At 32.0% G+C, this 17,039-nt stretch overlaps 1 protein-coding gene across 1 annotated transcript; it reads right to left on the bottom strand.

The window, feature by feature from the left end:
• Positions 1 to 6,052: 6,052 nt before the first annotated feature.
• On the bottom strand, positions 6,053 to 16,789 carry LOC127705495 (17-beta-hydroxysteroid dehydrogenase 14-like). Its single transcript, XM_052209822.1, has 9 exons — positions 16,686 to 16,789; positions 16,489 to 16,527; positions 15,013 to 15,110; positions 14,699 to 14,765; positions 11,851 to 11,942; positions 11,519 to 11,623; positions 10,089 to 10,156; positions 9,519 to 9,615; positions 6,053 to 8,836 (listed from the first exon to the last, which is right to left on the bottom strand). Exons 1-9 carry the CDS (start codon positions 16,768 to 16,770, stop codon positions 8,684 to 8,686), a joined length of 804 nt encoding a protein of 267 aa, XP_052065782.1. The 5' UTR covers positions 16,771 to 16,789; the 3' UTR covers positions 6,053 to 8,683.
• Positions 16,790 to 17,039: the final 250 nt, after the last annotated feature.

Genomic DNA, 17,039 nt, shown 5'->3' with positions numbered 1-17,039 from the left:
TAGTCAATTTTAAAAACAAAACCGAGAAAATTCAAGAAGTGGGAACATTTTGTGCAGGCTTTTTGTGCAGTGTCAAATTACGTTCATGGCACGATGTATTAATTTAACAAATATACCGATAATATATGCTGAAGGATGTCTCAAAACTTTTAAAAAAAAATTACAAATTTGTAATTAACAATCATTGGGTCAATTCAACTGCTAGTGGACGTTTCGTCTATGAGCCACTATCACCATTTCAGTAGTAGAAGTACTGGTCTTGCTACTGCAAATAACTGATACCACTGAATCTTTTGAAATGTGCAATGAAAACTCGTAATAGTTAAATTGTCACTGACACGGTTGTTGACACATTCTAAAGTCGCTACATTCATTTCTAGGTTTTTAATGTTTTTGGTAGTTGTGTGCGCGTGTTAAATTTTAAATAATACTGTATGTTTACGACTCAGAAGATACAAAACAAAAAGCGGAAGAAAACAGAGGACGTTCAAAACTCTCAAGTCAAATAAAAACTGGCAAAAAACGAAGGACGACGAAAAGACTAAAAAGTTCATTAAAACATAGAAAAATAGAGAATAACATGAACCTCATAAAAAAACCGATAGAAAACTCAGATGATCCAGAAGGAATTACAGTTCCTGGTCAGGCAAGAACAAGTGTCGTTCGGTGATGTCACGATCAAGGAAAAGAGGACAGAATTGTGGTAACGACAATTGCATCATATCCATAAGTTGCTTCTTCCACATCATCCCATTATAATTACAATATGCATTCACTTAAGATAGTTAACTTTGAACGTTACACTACCTCGTGCATAAATATTGTAGTAGTAGAATATGTGTCTCTTTACTTGAAAATGACGAATGAATATGACGGGAAATTACAATTAGCATGTGGTTCGACAAAATAATTTAACTGGCCAGAACCGATTTTAATGTAAACAGTTTTGAGAAGTCCGTGTATGTCTGGACATGTTCCTCTTCACTGGTGTTAAACTGATAATCGTAACTGGAATTACGACGATCCCAATATGGCGACGGCAGAAATAGGTAAAATCTTTCAGTCAGTCATTTTTCTCAAATGTAGCCCTTTGTTGTCAAGAGTTACTCAGCTGCAAGGTTTTTCTATACCATTACATCATATTTGAATCGTAACGGTGCACTATACTTGTCTAAGCACTTAGAAAATTGCCGTCGAAAAATTCGGGATGATAATCGTAATTCGATGGCATTTTTCTTGTTTGATAATCGTAATTTCTTTATGGGATAATAGTAACTGAAAAATAATAAATGTGTCTTCCAGCTTGTCAATGGTATTTTGTGTGTAAAAACGGCAATGTCCAGTTAAACGATGACATTAACGCGCAAAATAAAAAATAATGAAGCAACTTACAGGTTAATATTTAGGACAAATTTACTTACATGTATATATATCTCGATTTATAACTGACAACAATATGCATAACCTTTTTATATAAACATGAACCTGTTAAAGATATGAAAATGAAGCAGCTGACGAGTCAGTTTTTGTGGTAAATAGATAATTTAAATTCTTTCAAAGTTTCAATGTTGTTTTCGCGTTTAGGATTTTTTTTGGAAGTGGGGAAAGGGGGGGTATTAGCATTATCCCATATCCCAAAAGTGCAATCCTTTCAAATGAAAGTCCCGTATACCAAATTTCAATATGCCATATGTTTTGCCTCAAATATTGCATATATCCAATCGACTTTTAAATCAATAAAAAGGGCAAGTTAACCTCCCCTATCTCAATATTCCCTATACCACGGGGTGGCTGTGGGCTACTTCCTATATAAATATATAAGTTATAACATAGATCAGATTTTTGGTCTTCGGCAATATATGAAAGGGGATATTTTTTATAAATTTCAGCAGCACGCCAGAAGTGACACCACCCCTTCCTCCGTGCCTTATACAGACCTCATTGATCATAAGATCGCTGTCAGTTTTGAGTTCCCTGTTGTTTATATTCGGGGATGGGTCCACAAATTATGTAAAAGGGAAATGGGGGGGGGGGGGGGGGTGCTATAAACTGAACGTTTATATTAAATTTCTGCGAGAAATGAACAAAATTTTCCATCAGTTACTTAACTGCATTATTGGATTTAACAGTTGATACTTTGATTGGTGGATATGAGTTTTCATTTTGCCCTTTTCCTTATATTTCAAAAGAAATACATATAGTTTAATTTTGGAGTGAAATGTTTCCCGGTTAAAACAGCTGTTCATATTTTTCAAGTGAATTCACTTTTGTTCTGGTTTACACTGATATTTTATATGATTTTAAAAATTAAAATTGTTTTAGGACGTTTCTTTAAACAAGGCGGATGGTAAAGGATCTAGAATAGTTACCAGTTTATTGTTACTATTGTTTATTGTTACTTGTGTTTATTGTTACTTGTGTTTATTGTTCCTTGCGTTTATTGTTCCTTGTGTTTATTGTTATTTGTATTTATTGTTACTTGCGTTTATTGTTCCTTGTGTTTATTGTTACTTGTGTTTATTGTTCCTTGTGTTTATTGTTCTTTGTGTTTATTGTTTTTATTAGCCTTAACTAAATGGCGCGTATAGTCTTGCGAAGCATTTGAAGGACTGAAAAAAAAACCACAAATATATATTATATATATATATGTGTATTGGTCTTTAGTAGGCATAATATGTAGATCATCACGGTCGAAACTGGTTTAATTACAAAGACTTTAATAGATAATCAAACAAATATTTTGTGCTTCAGAAAAATGCATGACAATTATGAAAGGCTAATTTTTGTTTTCATTTGATAGAAAAGTACTACGTTTATGGTAATTATGCAAGTACAAAAATGTTCTTTGTTACCTTCAATATTTTTTCTCTACAATAACTTCCATGCATATGTATGCAGCATATTTTTGATATACCAAGTATTTATGATTTCTTGAATCAGTTTGTTTCTGATATGGCGGAATATGCGCTATGATTTCTTAAAGTTGCAGTCATTCTTTGAATAAATATAGCTTGTAAGGTAATTTAAGGCCACATCAATTTGATTTCTTGATCTTCGGGCTTTTGGCCAAACTATTAAAGAACACAAATCCATGTTTGCCAATGAACTCCACATCACCATGTGCTTAACTCCATAACACACAAAGCATTCCAACTTTTCTCTACTCTTATATTATCATTAAACGTTTTAAGGATGTCATATTATTAGAATGCCAAACTAAATTGGTGTTGTTAAAATTTATAGTTATTTTCTGAGATATCGAAATGTCAGTGACGGTCATGAAGTAGCTAAGCACTTTTATAGTATTTATGGGCTACACAACTTTGTACACACTCAAAAAGGTGTGACATTTATTTTCAAGTCCGTATTTAAATAGAATACCAAACAATATTTCTTTTTAACTCTAAACATGAAGAGATCATGATGACATTTTTTTTTAAATTTTCTCCCATATTTTGTGACGGTCCTAGTTCCTGGAGTTTTCAGTATTTTAACATAGTTCGTGTTTCCCCATTTACAAATTTATTGAAGCTGTTCCCCCCTTCCAATTTTATGATATATACTAGTATGTAGCTGTTTACATTAGAACTGTTAATCATATATGCACAAAAACAAATGTCATAAGATGTGGGAACGTTTTCGTGATTAATTCATCACCATATTTTCATCATATGCTATTAGATAGACGTTTTTCGTGTCAATACCAATCAAACACTATCCAGTTACGATTATCTTCTTATTTATGAATACCGAAATTACGATTATCATTTTTGCGAGTTACGATTATCATTCCCGAATTTTTCGACGTTAATTTTCTTAGCGCTTAGACAATTATAGTGCAATATTGGGATTATCAGTTTAACACCAGTGCTCTTTAAACGTACTGATGTTAAAATAGTGATATTATTTCCGTGCTCACGACAACTGAAAACTGTCAACAGAAACGCTAGTGAACAAAAGTTTGACAGCTAAATACACAGAGCATTTGAGAGAATAAAACCCAAATGAAGACTAAGAAAACAACAAAAATTGTCCATGGTCAATTTTGCCTGAAGAAGTTGAAACACTAGGTTAAGCAAAATCTGTTGTAATTTAATTCGTAATCGCATGCGTTAAAATTTCTTTACTATGAACACGTAACTTACATATTCAAGATATGCAAGAAGAAGCACTGTATTAACTCTGTAGAGTTCGTGTTGTACTGTATTTATTTGTATTTTTATTTTGAACATTGTGTTTTCCGTTTTTTTATATATATATATCATTTATATACAAGTTGTTTGTGTCCCTTGGTTGGCGTCTTCCATTTTGTCTATATGACCGCATAACATAATATATATATAATTTCACAAGTAATTTCAATTCTCGACTGTATTTGATTTATGAAAAATGTACTATACCTGTACAAGTAGCGAAATACACTAAAATTTTAAAAGTCATTCCTCTAGATCAAATTGATAAATTAATAAAGAACGAAATATAGTTATATGAATGATGTGTTGCATTTCTTAATATTTAACGAAAAAAACTCTATAATCAGTCTGCACTGTATACTTAAGTAAACATAATTGGAACCATAGTATTGTTTTTTTAATTGACTTTCTTCTCGAAATCAATACAGAATATCATTTATATTCAGCTAGAATAAATATTTAAAATAATATTTGTTATTGACTAACTTCAAACACCAAAAAGAAAGAAATAAGATTAAGTTAAGACTGCTAATTTGAAAAAAAATCATTAGCAGCAGTGTTAATGTCTCGCATATTTTTATCTTTGGGAAAGAACTTAAAGCAAGGAAAAATATTTTTTTCATGATCGAATTTCAAAATTACGATGAAGTCATCGGTTGTGACAATAACGGACATGTCAATTGTTGTATGAACTGTGAATGACTAAGACAAACTTTCAGTTTTATTAAAAGTCCATCCCCCCCTTAATCCCCCCCCCCCCCCCACAAAAAAAAAGAAAAAAAAAGGAGTAATATTTAAAAAAAAAACGGTTTAGAGATTAAGGAACGGAGAAAAGTTTGCTTATTAATTTTTAACCCAATGAACAGATTCGACAGAAGCAATGGAAGTGAATCATTCAGTGTAAGATTGTAACTTGTAATATGAAGATGATATGTATATATATGAATCAAATGGCTTTTTCATAAGTATTTTTTATTTCAGCGGTATATGAAAAATTGTAAATATATAAAGTATTCTTATTTCACAATCTAGGTTCAGAAGGTCAAATGCATGTGAATAAACACAAATCTTACAAATACATTTTAATGTTGCTTCTTCGATCCCACTTCAATTACATTTTCTTGCGATTGCAATTTTTTTCATTACTTAAATACACAAAAATCAATACATGTTAAACGATTTATTGTTTCATGCTTTTGTTGCCGTATCCAAGTTCCGCGCCACCACTCACTGATATAGACATGCCCGACCGATGTCTTGTAATTTTCCAAATCGACCCATTAGGGGACGACCATTTGATATTCTGGGGGGGGGGGGGGGGGGGGGGCAGGAGGATTTGTTGTGGATCGGTTATTTATTTTTGTAAACTAAGAGGACAGATTATCTATTTTCTGCACTATTGAAGCAAGATTTTTCATTTTCATGAAAGCAAGGGACTGATTATTTATTTTCACAACTATATTTATAATATTCGAAAACATACAATTTTTAAATTATTTGTTTATTATAAATAATTCATGTATAGTCAAGTCATTATGTACCATTTAATCAGCGGAGCGAGGCAAAATTTTTTTTTGAAGGGTTTTTGAAACGTTGAAGGCCCAAGAAGCTATAGAACAAATGATGCAAAATCATGCCTTCTGGGTGTTCCCCAGACCCTTTCTTAAACTGAAAATGCAAGTTCTGTTTTAATAATTTTATGACAATATTTTGGTCTCAAAGCAAAATCACGTTATAGATTCAGTGTAAGACTTAAGTTTCTAGGAACAACATCAAAAGACAAATATGCATGATATTAAAAGCAAAAATGTAATTCACATAGTTAAGTCTGTGGCTGCTGTGTTTTTTTAAACTCATGATCAAGTTAATAATAAAATTACTAAATTACAAAATGAATGCAACACTAACAGAATACAGAAGGGCAATCAATGAACAAAAGACAAATAAATAAGAAATATTGATCCCGAAAAATCAGGGGCTACGTCTGAGGGAGAACAGAACTTGCTTCTTGCAAGGCACTCACGGTGAACACAATTTGATATGGAGACAAGCGTTTGGTTTTGAAATTTCCTACATGAGGCATTTGTCTCAATGTAGTTACGGCCCTGATTTAATAAAAGTGAGGTAAGTGTTCCTGAGACAATTAACCTCAAGTTAAATGAAACCAATTTTCTGACATTTCAAGTATATTTAAATAATATTTATACTTTTATTATTAAAAGATATGGGAAGTGTTTCCCGATTTTTTTTTTGGAAAAAAGATTAATTTATGACTGAGAATCTGGTGCCATCTCATACTTTCGATTAGACCTGCTGAGTTATTTATTTTCAATACATTGCAAGTCAGGTCATTTATTTTCAAACTACCACAGAACAAACCATTTATTTTTGTGATTATCAAGGCTGAGTTATTTATTTTCAAAATCCTCCTGCCCCCCCAGAATATCAAATGGTCGTCCCCTTACCAGAAAAAAACTCCAAAATGTTTGCATTTGTTTCACACTTTCATAAAAAATTATGCTTAATTTGTTTTGTTAATGAAGACATTTCCTTCGTTTACATATTCAAATTTTTCATAGTGGTCCCCTCATACAGTCCATGAAACGTATTCCAGGTAAAATTTCTCTATATGTATACATTTGTACATGTTTATTACATATAGTTATATTTTAAACATACTTTTGGCAGGAAACTATAAGTATATACTAGTACACATAATACGTATCATGTAAAATATCAACCATGACGGCTTTGTGGCAAAAAAGAGCTTTGAAAACCTTCTATTGGAAGAAATTTTGGCCCTTGCACCACGTCTAAGGGCAGAGATATTGACGAACAGAACGTTTGATAGGAGTTATCGTTCTTTTCCTTTACAAAGTGTCAGTGCCCGTTTAGAAACGTTTAAATACTGTATATTCTCTTTACTATAAGAGACAATCGGAAGATACCAAAAGAATATTCCAACTCTTTGGTATCTTCCGATTGTCTCTCATAGTACATAGAATATGCAGTATTCAAACGTTTCTAAACGAGCACAGACACTTTGAGTGTTAAAGTTAAAGTCAAACTGATAACGTCATGGCAAAAAACGAAATACGAACAAAAGACAAACTACAGTATACAAAAATCAACATAGAAAACTAAAGACTGAGTGATCCCAGGTGCTACGGAAGGCTAATCAGATCATGTTTCACATGTTGCACCTGTCGTGTTGCTAATGTAAGAAAAAGTTCGGCAACATGTCTCATTTGCTGATGTCACATTCGAAGTAAGAGGACGGATTGTGTTTACGACAAATGGAGCATATCCGTCGTCATATGTTTACCTAATAATACAGCATTTTATAAACAGAAAAATTACATAAAATGACCATATCAATGACATATCATGTCAACATAAAGTGTGGACTACAGGGCTTGTGACACCTGAGAAGACCAGTAGTTGTTTCGATCCAGATTTAAAAAAAAACTCATCAAACATACCAGGCTTATAATTTGTTACGCCAGACAATGAGTTCTCATTCTTTAAGAATATCAAATCGATTCAGCTTAAAAAAATTATCAAAAGTACCATTCATTCAATGATGCATGCTAAGGAATGAACGAAAGAAAACCACTGTTTTCCATTTTTTTAGTACCATAAATTCTTGCAAATAACTTCTAAATGCCAAAAACTGAAAACAACATTTTATAAATTTCATTCGTCCAAAGCTCTTTTCTGGATTTACCTTCATCAGGAACCCAAATGTTTAAAAATCACCCTTCTGTTTGCTTCAATTTCATATAAGTTCTCATCTGAACGAAAAAAAAAAAAAACAAATTAATGTCTAGATGGACGAATAATAAGAAATTTTGCCAATTAATACCATACATTTAAATTTGTACAAATCTCTAGAGAGATATCCTGTATAATAAACTCCCTTGCATTAATATTTCTTACTGCACAACAGATGGACAAATCTTAGAATTTTGAACTTAAAATAGGTGGCAATAATGAAGGTTCCAACTCCCTCTGCCAAAGTTATCCATAGACTGTTTTGACTTTTGTTTCAAGGTCCTTTTTGGTCATGTTGCTCGTAAAGTATTTATACATCCCTGCTTTCAATATTTTGGATTCAAGCGTTCCCTGACGAAAGTAAATACAGAAAAGCGCTTCAGATACACCAAATGTATATAATGTTATTTTCATTATTGTGTTGAAAAGTTATTATGAGTAAAAATGTGTTACAAGCCTCCCCATGATCGATCATTTTAGCATTTTCCGTTGGTTGTCCTTTTCTTATGTGATGCCATACTTTATTCATCTTTTTTTTAAAATACAAATGTAGATATGAATGTTTGAATCATAAGCAGATATATTCCTATTATAAACTCATATTCAATATGTTTTAAAAGTAAGCTTCTCATATATATGTACTACTATCCTTTCAGAAAACATATTGCATAATTTTTTTATGAGTATACAGCACACTATATAAATAAGGAACGGTTTCATGATGTCGTCGGTCTCATATTTTTGTTTGCATAGTTTAATTCAGCACCAGCACTCAAATTAATTTCGATTCCTGTGCAGAATGTTGCGTCAGCAGCTAAAAATAAACATGCGTGTCCAACTTCCTGTATTGTACCAAATCGTCCCAATAACTGAAAAAGACAATCATTATAAATAAATCAAAACAACGATTAAAATTTCTAGGTATACTCAAATCATACCCAGCAGACAAAAAGCACTGGCTGTCTTTCGGTTGGTCTTTCTTCTACGTTTTTTCTTGTGATTTTTTTCTGGATCGCATCACTTTATTTACGGAAAGCATAACTGATTATAAATCTTTCAAGTTTTCGAATCGCAACTTAATGCAAGATCTCGTTGGACGTGTTTTTTTTTTTACATAAGTATGTGGAATAATATGCCTCCCTAATGTGCGATAATATAGTTATAATATACAGTTGTCTACTTGCGGGTGCTGTACTGAATACTAGTACATATATATTATAGTATTACTATTTTTCGAATTTTGATTTATATATATATATGTATCTCCAGCGCTTGACCTTAAATATACAGCGCTAGACTTTACATCATCAGCACTTTCCTTTAAAAACCACAACTCGTTATCTGTGCGAGACCAACAGAGCTCCGTAGTTTATCCAACCAACTCACGATCTAAATAAAGTTCAAATGTCCATGCATTGATAATTAAGTTTCTAAGTTTCTTTTTGTAGTTTTATAGTATCAAAGCGTTGATAATCAAAACTCAAACTTACATTAGAGCATTGGGATAAATATAAAAGAAACTTAATGTACGTAACAATATAACATTTTTACCTGATTATTCTCAAAACCTTTCTTTACTTCCTCGGATTCTGGGCAGGTTTTCAAATAACTATCAAACAATGGAGTCCATATATTGGAAGGGGATATACTGAAAAATAGAAAAGGTAGACATAAGGAGGCTACAACGCAATACTATTATAACGATATCATATGAATATAAAACCGAAACCTTCCGAAAATAAATGAACAAACATTAAATCGTAAGCAAACGTTATTCTAGTCTTTAAAGCTGCAATGAAATTGTACCGAGAATGCAAAAAATAAACAAAAATCCATCAAAGATACCAAGCTTAAAATCTTTTTTTTTAAAAGACTCATCAGTGGACGTTCGAAAAAAAATATTATAAAAGGCCAAGTCAAGTACGCAGTTATAAAGCATTTGGGACCCGACATTCGGAGAACTTTTCCTATGGTAGAAAATCCTTAGTATTTCGAACAATTGTATAAACAGTTAATTTATAAATATGACCATATCAATACAGAGCTGTTTTCTATTATTGATTGTTATACGACTGTCATGAAATAAGAAAGTTTTTGTTCAACTATTTAACATTCACCTACCTGTTTACTCGAACATTATACTTTGCTTCATCAATTGCTAGAGCCTTTGTCATCGAAGTGATTGCTCCCTAAAATATTTTGTTTAGTTGGTTTAATATTCATGTATTTTGCGCTTTGATTTAGTCAAATATGTTCTGTTTTAAGCGCTTTTTTCAATGCTTTTTAGAATTATCCAGGGGAGGAAGCCATACAACTTTATCATAATGTTGTAATGTATAAATTGCGCTCCGGAAATAAACAAACGTATAAGAATCCAATAACTACAATGTGTTACACTCTTCTTTGAAAAGTTTTCTTTAGGACCATTCATATTTATCGTAACGGTGACAGGTGTTTTGAGATGATTGATCTTTCCCTATAATATCCAGTGCCAAAAAATGAAAAGCATACTTAGGACGATAAAAAATTTAAAATGCATCAAATATGTAGGTTCTGGAAAGTGTTTCGATCGGGATGAACGACGGGAAAATTGGAATTGTCACTTGAAATAGAAGGTACATGTATATTGGATGAGGACAGAAGTCAACCAACGAACCCCTGGCAGACTTGTTGCAAGGGTCCTATAATGTACAGAAGCGTGGAACTCTTCAAACACCAGTGGTAATTTGAATTATAATCACCATTCATATCGCATTTGCCTGCTTATTTATACATCCCGTATATCCAAACGGACTACTCACAGAATGCATGATTTTACTACCTTCCGGGAGAAGTCCCACGTGTTCATATTTCTATACCAAGTCAACCCTTGTTTCAAAACGTTTTGAAGAAAAACTAAGAATTGAAAAAAAAAATGTTTGTATTGTAAATATTGTAGAGTGGGTGGCGCATATTCGCCTTGGACACATTTTCGCCGTTTTGCTATTTTTTCTGTAAAATTTGTCTGCCTTTACCCAATACTTGCGTAAATAGATGGTAAGGGCTGTTTGTAATGTTACAACTGTTGATATTCATCTTTACCCCATTTCCAAGGTTATTCGCACATATTGAGAAATACGCAGGTGTTTTTAAATGATTTTGGCAATTATGTAAGATTTATATGGCAATCATGCGTAGTCTTAAAGTAAATATTTGTGAGAAAAATCGTATAGGAATGATCTCTCAAGCGGCTAATTCATGTAATTGCAAACATTCGTTTTTATAATATACCAGGATAAAAAGGATGGTCATATCATACATTGCGGCGAAAATGTGTCCCCCATGGTACACGAACAACTTGATTGCCTCTTGAGTTTGCGTTCGTTTTTAGAACAATTAACCAATGTTTTGAAGATAATTTCTTTATCAAACATTTTTTTCATTTAGTTAAATTTCTGAAACCTTCATAAAAAATTCCAAATATTCGAATGTAGGTCGGATGTAAGTGGAAATGAACGAATTATGCGGCGAATATGGGTCTCTCACTCTACATTCCGTAAAATGTTATTTACCTTAGTTGCACAATATGTGACTGCTTGACCCTGGCCAATGTTACCAACCAAACTACTTATGTTTATTATACTTCCTGCAGTTTTTCGTAAATGAGGGAGCGAATACTGAAATGAATTGGTTGAATAGTGTCAATTTCAAAAGTGTTAATTTTTAGGGTCTTGTAATTGTCTGAAATTTTATCACGGTTGTTAGAAAGCAATGATACCGTATTAATTTAAAAATTCATAAAAAAAGTTGCATAATAATTCAATATTTATTTTCGAGACGTGTTAACACTTTTTAAAAAACAATTATATACTCATGCAATACGAAGAAAACAAAATAAAATTACCTTAGAAAATAGGAAGTAGCTAACAACATTCAGGTCAATAAGTTTTCTAAAATCTTCTGCCGAAAACTCATCAATAGGGTGTGGTGGAGGATCTGAATATATTTAAAAACAATTACAAATTGAAAATTAAAAACAAATATATAATTTCATTCATTAGCAAAAACGTTTTGTTTTCACATTATCTTCGAAAATTCGAGATGGTTGACTGTTATGGAATATCTGTTTCATAGATTAAGACAAGTATGTTCTAACTATCCAGACAGGATCCCCTTCTCTTTTCCTCGAATGTGACACTTATCATCGAATTCGTACATACATGGGCAACACGACGGATGCCACATGTGGAGCAGAATCTGCTTATCCTTCAAAAGCACATGAGAGCGACTCCGGTTTTATGGGGTTAGTGTTGCTCAGTCTTTTGTTTTCTATGTTGTGTTTTGTATACTGTAGATTGTCTTTTCGTCGTTTTTCGTTTTTTTTTGCCATGGCGCTATCAGTTTGTCTTCAACTTATGAGTTTGAAAATCCCATTGGTATCTTCTGCCTCTCTGTTATAGTAAAAACAATATGAAGTATTCAAACATTTCTAAATGGACACTGACAATATGAAAATGAAAGGGACGTTCATTCCGATCAAAAGTTCTGCTCATCGACAACTCTGCTCTTTAATGATTTACAAGGGCCAAATTGTATTTTATTGAAATCTTTTCAACGTTCTTTTTTGTCACAAAGCACTGTCCTGATGATATTTTACACGAAACGTATTAACCGTATATGGGCGTTTTTCAATAAAAGTGTGAATTTCAGACCTAAAAAAATGGAAAATCAACTCGTCTAAAATTTTATTTCAAGAGTAATTTTGAATACCTCTATTATAGACCTGTTTGTAAATAAAAAGTGCAATCTTAAATACTCTTTAAAATGATATTATTTTCATAATTTATGTACTGTTTCGTAGGGGACATTTGTCCACTACGAAACTGCTTCTAAACGCACATCTTATTGCATTTTAATGTCTCCTATAGACATTCCAGTTTGTTTTACTTTATATACTAGAAAGATCTCATTTTTTTCTGAATTGGAGAACCATTTTTTATCGATAAAGATTAGACAGTACTTCACATATGAAGGTACAACTCATGTTACGCAGTGAACATTTTGATGAGTTTCGTAGTTGACAAAACCGTTTCGTAGTGGACAAAAAGTTTCGTAGTTGACATCAACCCTATTCTATGTTGATAAAAACATACTGAAAATTACTTGAAACTAACCCTTGTTAATTGTTTTGCACGAATATAATTGAAAAAAGAGTAAAAAACGTCTGCATGGTAGTGGTAGTGTCCACTACGAAACGTTTTTCTCCCATACTTGTTTCGTAGGTGACCGTTTCGTAGTGGACATATTCACATGTTTTATTTTTTCCCCACAATCCCTATACTGCAATAGTAACAAGAATGATTCTATTCATCAAAGCACGTACTAAGCTGTACACTGATATTTTTTTCATAATTTTAAAACCAGATACTGAAGGAGATTTGACCCGTTTCGTAGTGGACATTAACAAAAATACGGTATCACTCTGGTCCATTTGATGTGCTCAAGTTTTTTTGCCAACAATTTAACTGCCGTTATAAAAGCATCACTTCTTTTGTAAGACCCTAATGTTTATATCTCTTGCAAACATTGATTTTATAAAACTGTTTATTAGCAAAATTTAATGACTTCGTTTCGTAGTGGACATTTTGTCAGGAATGTCAAGGGACACACCTTCTAAAATTAAAAATCCTTTGTCAAAAACTGTTTAATAAAATATTTTGGCTCTAAACATACTTTTGAATAATTAAAGAACTTATATTAAGTAAAAATAACATTTATTTCTACCTTTTTTTACAATATTTTAGAGTATGAATGTTGAACAGGAGGTCTAGGGACATGCCATTTTGGTTATTTTGAACCATTCAGGAATCAATATCTTATTAATCCCTCTAAAAATAGTATGTTTCTTTGCTTACAAATGTTAAATCTAATTCAATGTATTAACTGTACAAAAAAATACTTGTAAAGATCAAACACATTTTTTTAAAAGTAGCTGGGACAAGAAATCACGTTTTTATTGAAAAACGCCCATATACATATAGTCGCCTACCAAAAGTATGTTTTAATGCGATCTGAAATCCAAGATGTCTGAAATAAGTGTAAAATAGAATTATATGTAATAAACATTTAGTCCTGGAATATGTTTCAGACCAGACTGAAAACTTTGGAGAATTTCTCAAGCCCAACGTGCCGTGCTCCTGGACATTTTATTTCTAACTAGAGTGAACTATAGCTAGTATTTAAAAAAAATTGAGATTTTAGTGGCGATCTTTTGCTGCAGGAGTCAGTTTCACCAAAAACTTACGATCAAGATTGATCGCATGAACAATTCAGTACACTTACGATCAATCTTAATCGTAAGTTTTTTGTTAAACCGACTCCTGAACATTACTCATTATAGAACTTTTACGTATAAAAAGCATGTGCACAACTAGTTTTAACACTATATTAATATTGTGAATGCATGATATTTGCTTGTCAATTCAAACTTTTAGGTACAGGGCCCGTACATTCAACCTGCTGTGAGTTAATTAAAACAACTATCGACACATACATATGTATCGCATGTGTAACATGAAAAATATGCATAAGTATCAAAATCAATGGACCATGACTGAGGGGAGGGGCGAAATAACCTCCATTAAAATGGCATGTTCTAATTTTAATACAATTGTCTATCAATTATTATTAGCTTTAATTAGTGTCATGAAAGATAACATCAACTGGTCTCAACTGAATGGCAAAATACTTACGTGTTCCAACATTATTGATTAAACAGTCTAGTCTACCATACTTTTCAATTGTCTTCTCAACAATGTTCTGTTAAAAAAAATATCAATGACAAATTACAATAATTACAATCATACGTTATGATATATTATACAAAGATAAAACGACGACAATTTTATATGGAAATGGTAAACCAAACCAGTTTTAAACCAAACAATAAAACATTCAAAATCCGAAACCTAAACTGGTTGTTTCACTGCAACAATTTTACCCGTAGTCTCATCAAATTATCTGTCCATGTTCGTTTCTGTATTTAGTACATATGTAAACATCTTACCTTGATGTCAGGTTCTTTCGTGACGTCACCATATATGAACCATGACTCTCCTGGTCCCCTAGAATTCAAATCTCTTTCTGTATGTTTACCTTCTTCATCTGTGAATAAAAGTGTCTTTTGTCAATACTGAGGTCATTCGTGTCATATCATGAATACTCCATCATTATAGGAATGTATGAATAACAGCAAACGGACGATACTCTTTGGCAAGGGTTTTACTGCCGAATGGGAGAAGTGATGACTATATTTCTATATTCCCTATCTACCCATCGGGTGACATTGTTATTCAATTATATTATCATTATTATATATAAAATATTTCAAATAAGAAAACAAAAGTTTCCTGTCGATGATATGACAAATTTTAATTCAATATTGTGCGAAGTTTCTTTTTACATATTTGTACTAGTCATTTTTTTTAAAACAATATTTCAAGTACTGAGCATATCCGATAATAAAAATGTGGTGATTACTCTGCTTCAGGTCAAGTTGTAATGCAATAGTAGCACGAACGATACTTTGAAATATATATGTGGTACTATATACACCGTATAAAGATTATTGTTCCAAAATTAAGGAATTATATTGCACTGGTAGTTTATCATATTGCGCTCGCATGCTTGGACATAATCATAAAATGCTGGGGACAATGTACCTATTGCAGTAGCCCTGATATACCCATCATCACGTAGCAAGGTTTATATTTATCTCACCCAAAATCACATCTTCCAAGCAAGAACCAAAGCTCATAACCTCGCAGGACTTCGGGAAAGTTCGGAGACACGACAACCTTGCTTCGGAAGTTGCCCAAAACCATCACCGTGGTACACCACCTGCACACTATGGCAAGCCGTTTTACTATTTATTCTAACTTCAAGATATCTAATAAACTTTATAAGATATCTCATATAGTTTATAAGATATCTTATATACTTTATAAGATATCTTATATAGTTTATAAGATATCTTATATAGTTTATAAGATATCTCATATAATTTATAAGATATCTCATATAATTTTCTTTATAAGATATCTTATAAACTTTAAGTTTCTAAAGTTTATAAGATATCTTATAAAGTATATAAGATGTCTTATAAAGTTTATAAGATATCTTATAAAAACTGGATTATATAAGATATCGTATTTATTATCTGAGATATCTTATATATTATATGAGATATCTTGAAGTTAGACTAAATAGTAAAACGGCTTGCCATAGCACACACATACACAAGATGGTCGGTTCCTAAATTTATTGTAAAATATATTAAAATCAATCGATTAAGTACTCAATTTGATAAAAGTGAGCTTAGAAACAAAATTAAAAACCACCACCTTTATAAATCACTTGCGAATAATGATTTATTTTGCTTGCCGTAAAATACTTCGTTTACAAACATATCATGCATATCGCGGATTTATATATAGCTCAGCAGCTCACGCAAGGTGTTTACAAAGAAGTATAGAATCCTTACCATCATTTGAACAGAAAGCAACCTGTGCACCATTTTCAACTGAAAAATTAAAAAAAACATAAGAATAAATTATAATGCCATATTAACCGAATATCCCAAGGTAGGCAGATACTATTTGAAAATGACCGTTCATAATTTGTTTCGTCGATGCAAGAACCGTAGAAATTGTTTTCAATAAAATTACAAACTGAACCTACCGAAGACCTCCACACATCCTTTGCCAATTCCTCTAGATCCTCCTGTCACCAAAGTTATCTTGTCTTTATAACGAAGCCCTGACATACTTGAATAATTAAATTTAGAAAATATGGAAACTCATCATGATCATAATTGCAATATTTATCAAATTATTAAATTCGAACTTTCTTGATGGGATGAATTTAATCGACATCAGACAGGGGAAAGATGGAAAAGAAGGAATCATTTATCTGCACCATAGACCCGATCTTATTGTAATATTTACGTATAATTAAAAAGACATCAAAAATACGACCCGACATTTTTAAAAGGAATTAATATGACTATATATATGCAGTTTCAATATATATATT

The sequence above is a fragment of the Mytilus californianus genome, unplaced genomic scaffold (genome assembly GCF_021869535.1).
Source record: "Mytilus californianus isolate M0D057914Y unplaced genomic scaffold, xbMytCali1.0.p SCAF_6, whole genome shotgun sequence".
NCBI lineage: Eukaryota > Metazoa > Mollusca > Bivalvia > Mytilida > Mytilidae > Mytilus > Mytilus californianus.
Note: the sequence above shows the minus strand (reverse complement) of the source record. Positions and strands in the feature narration are given on the sequence as shown.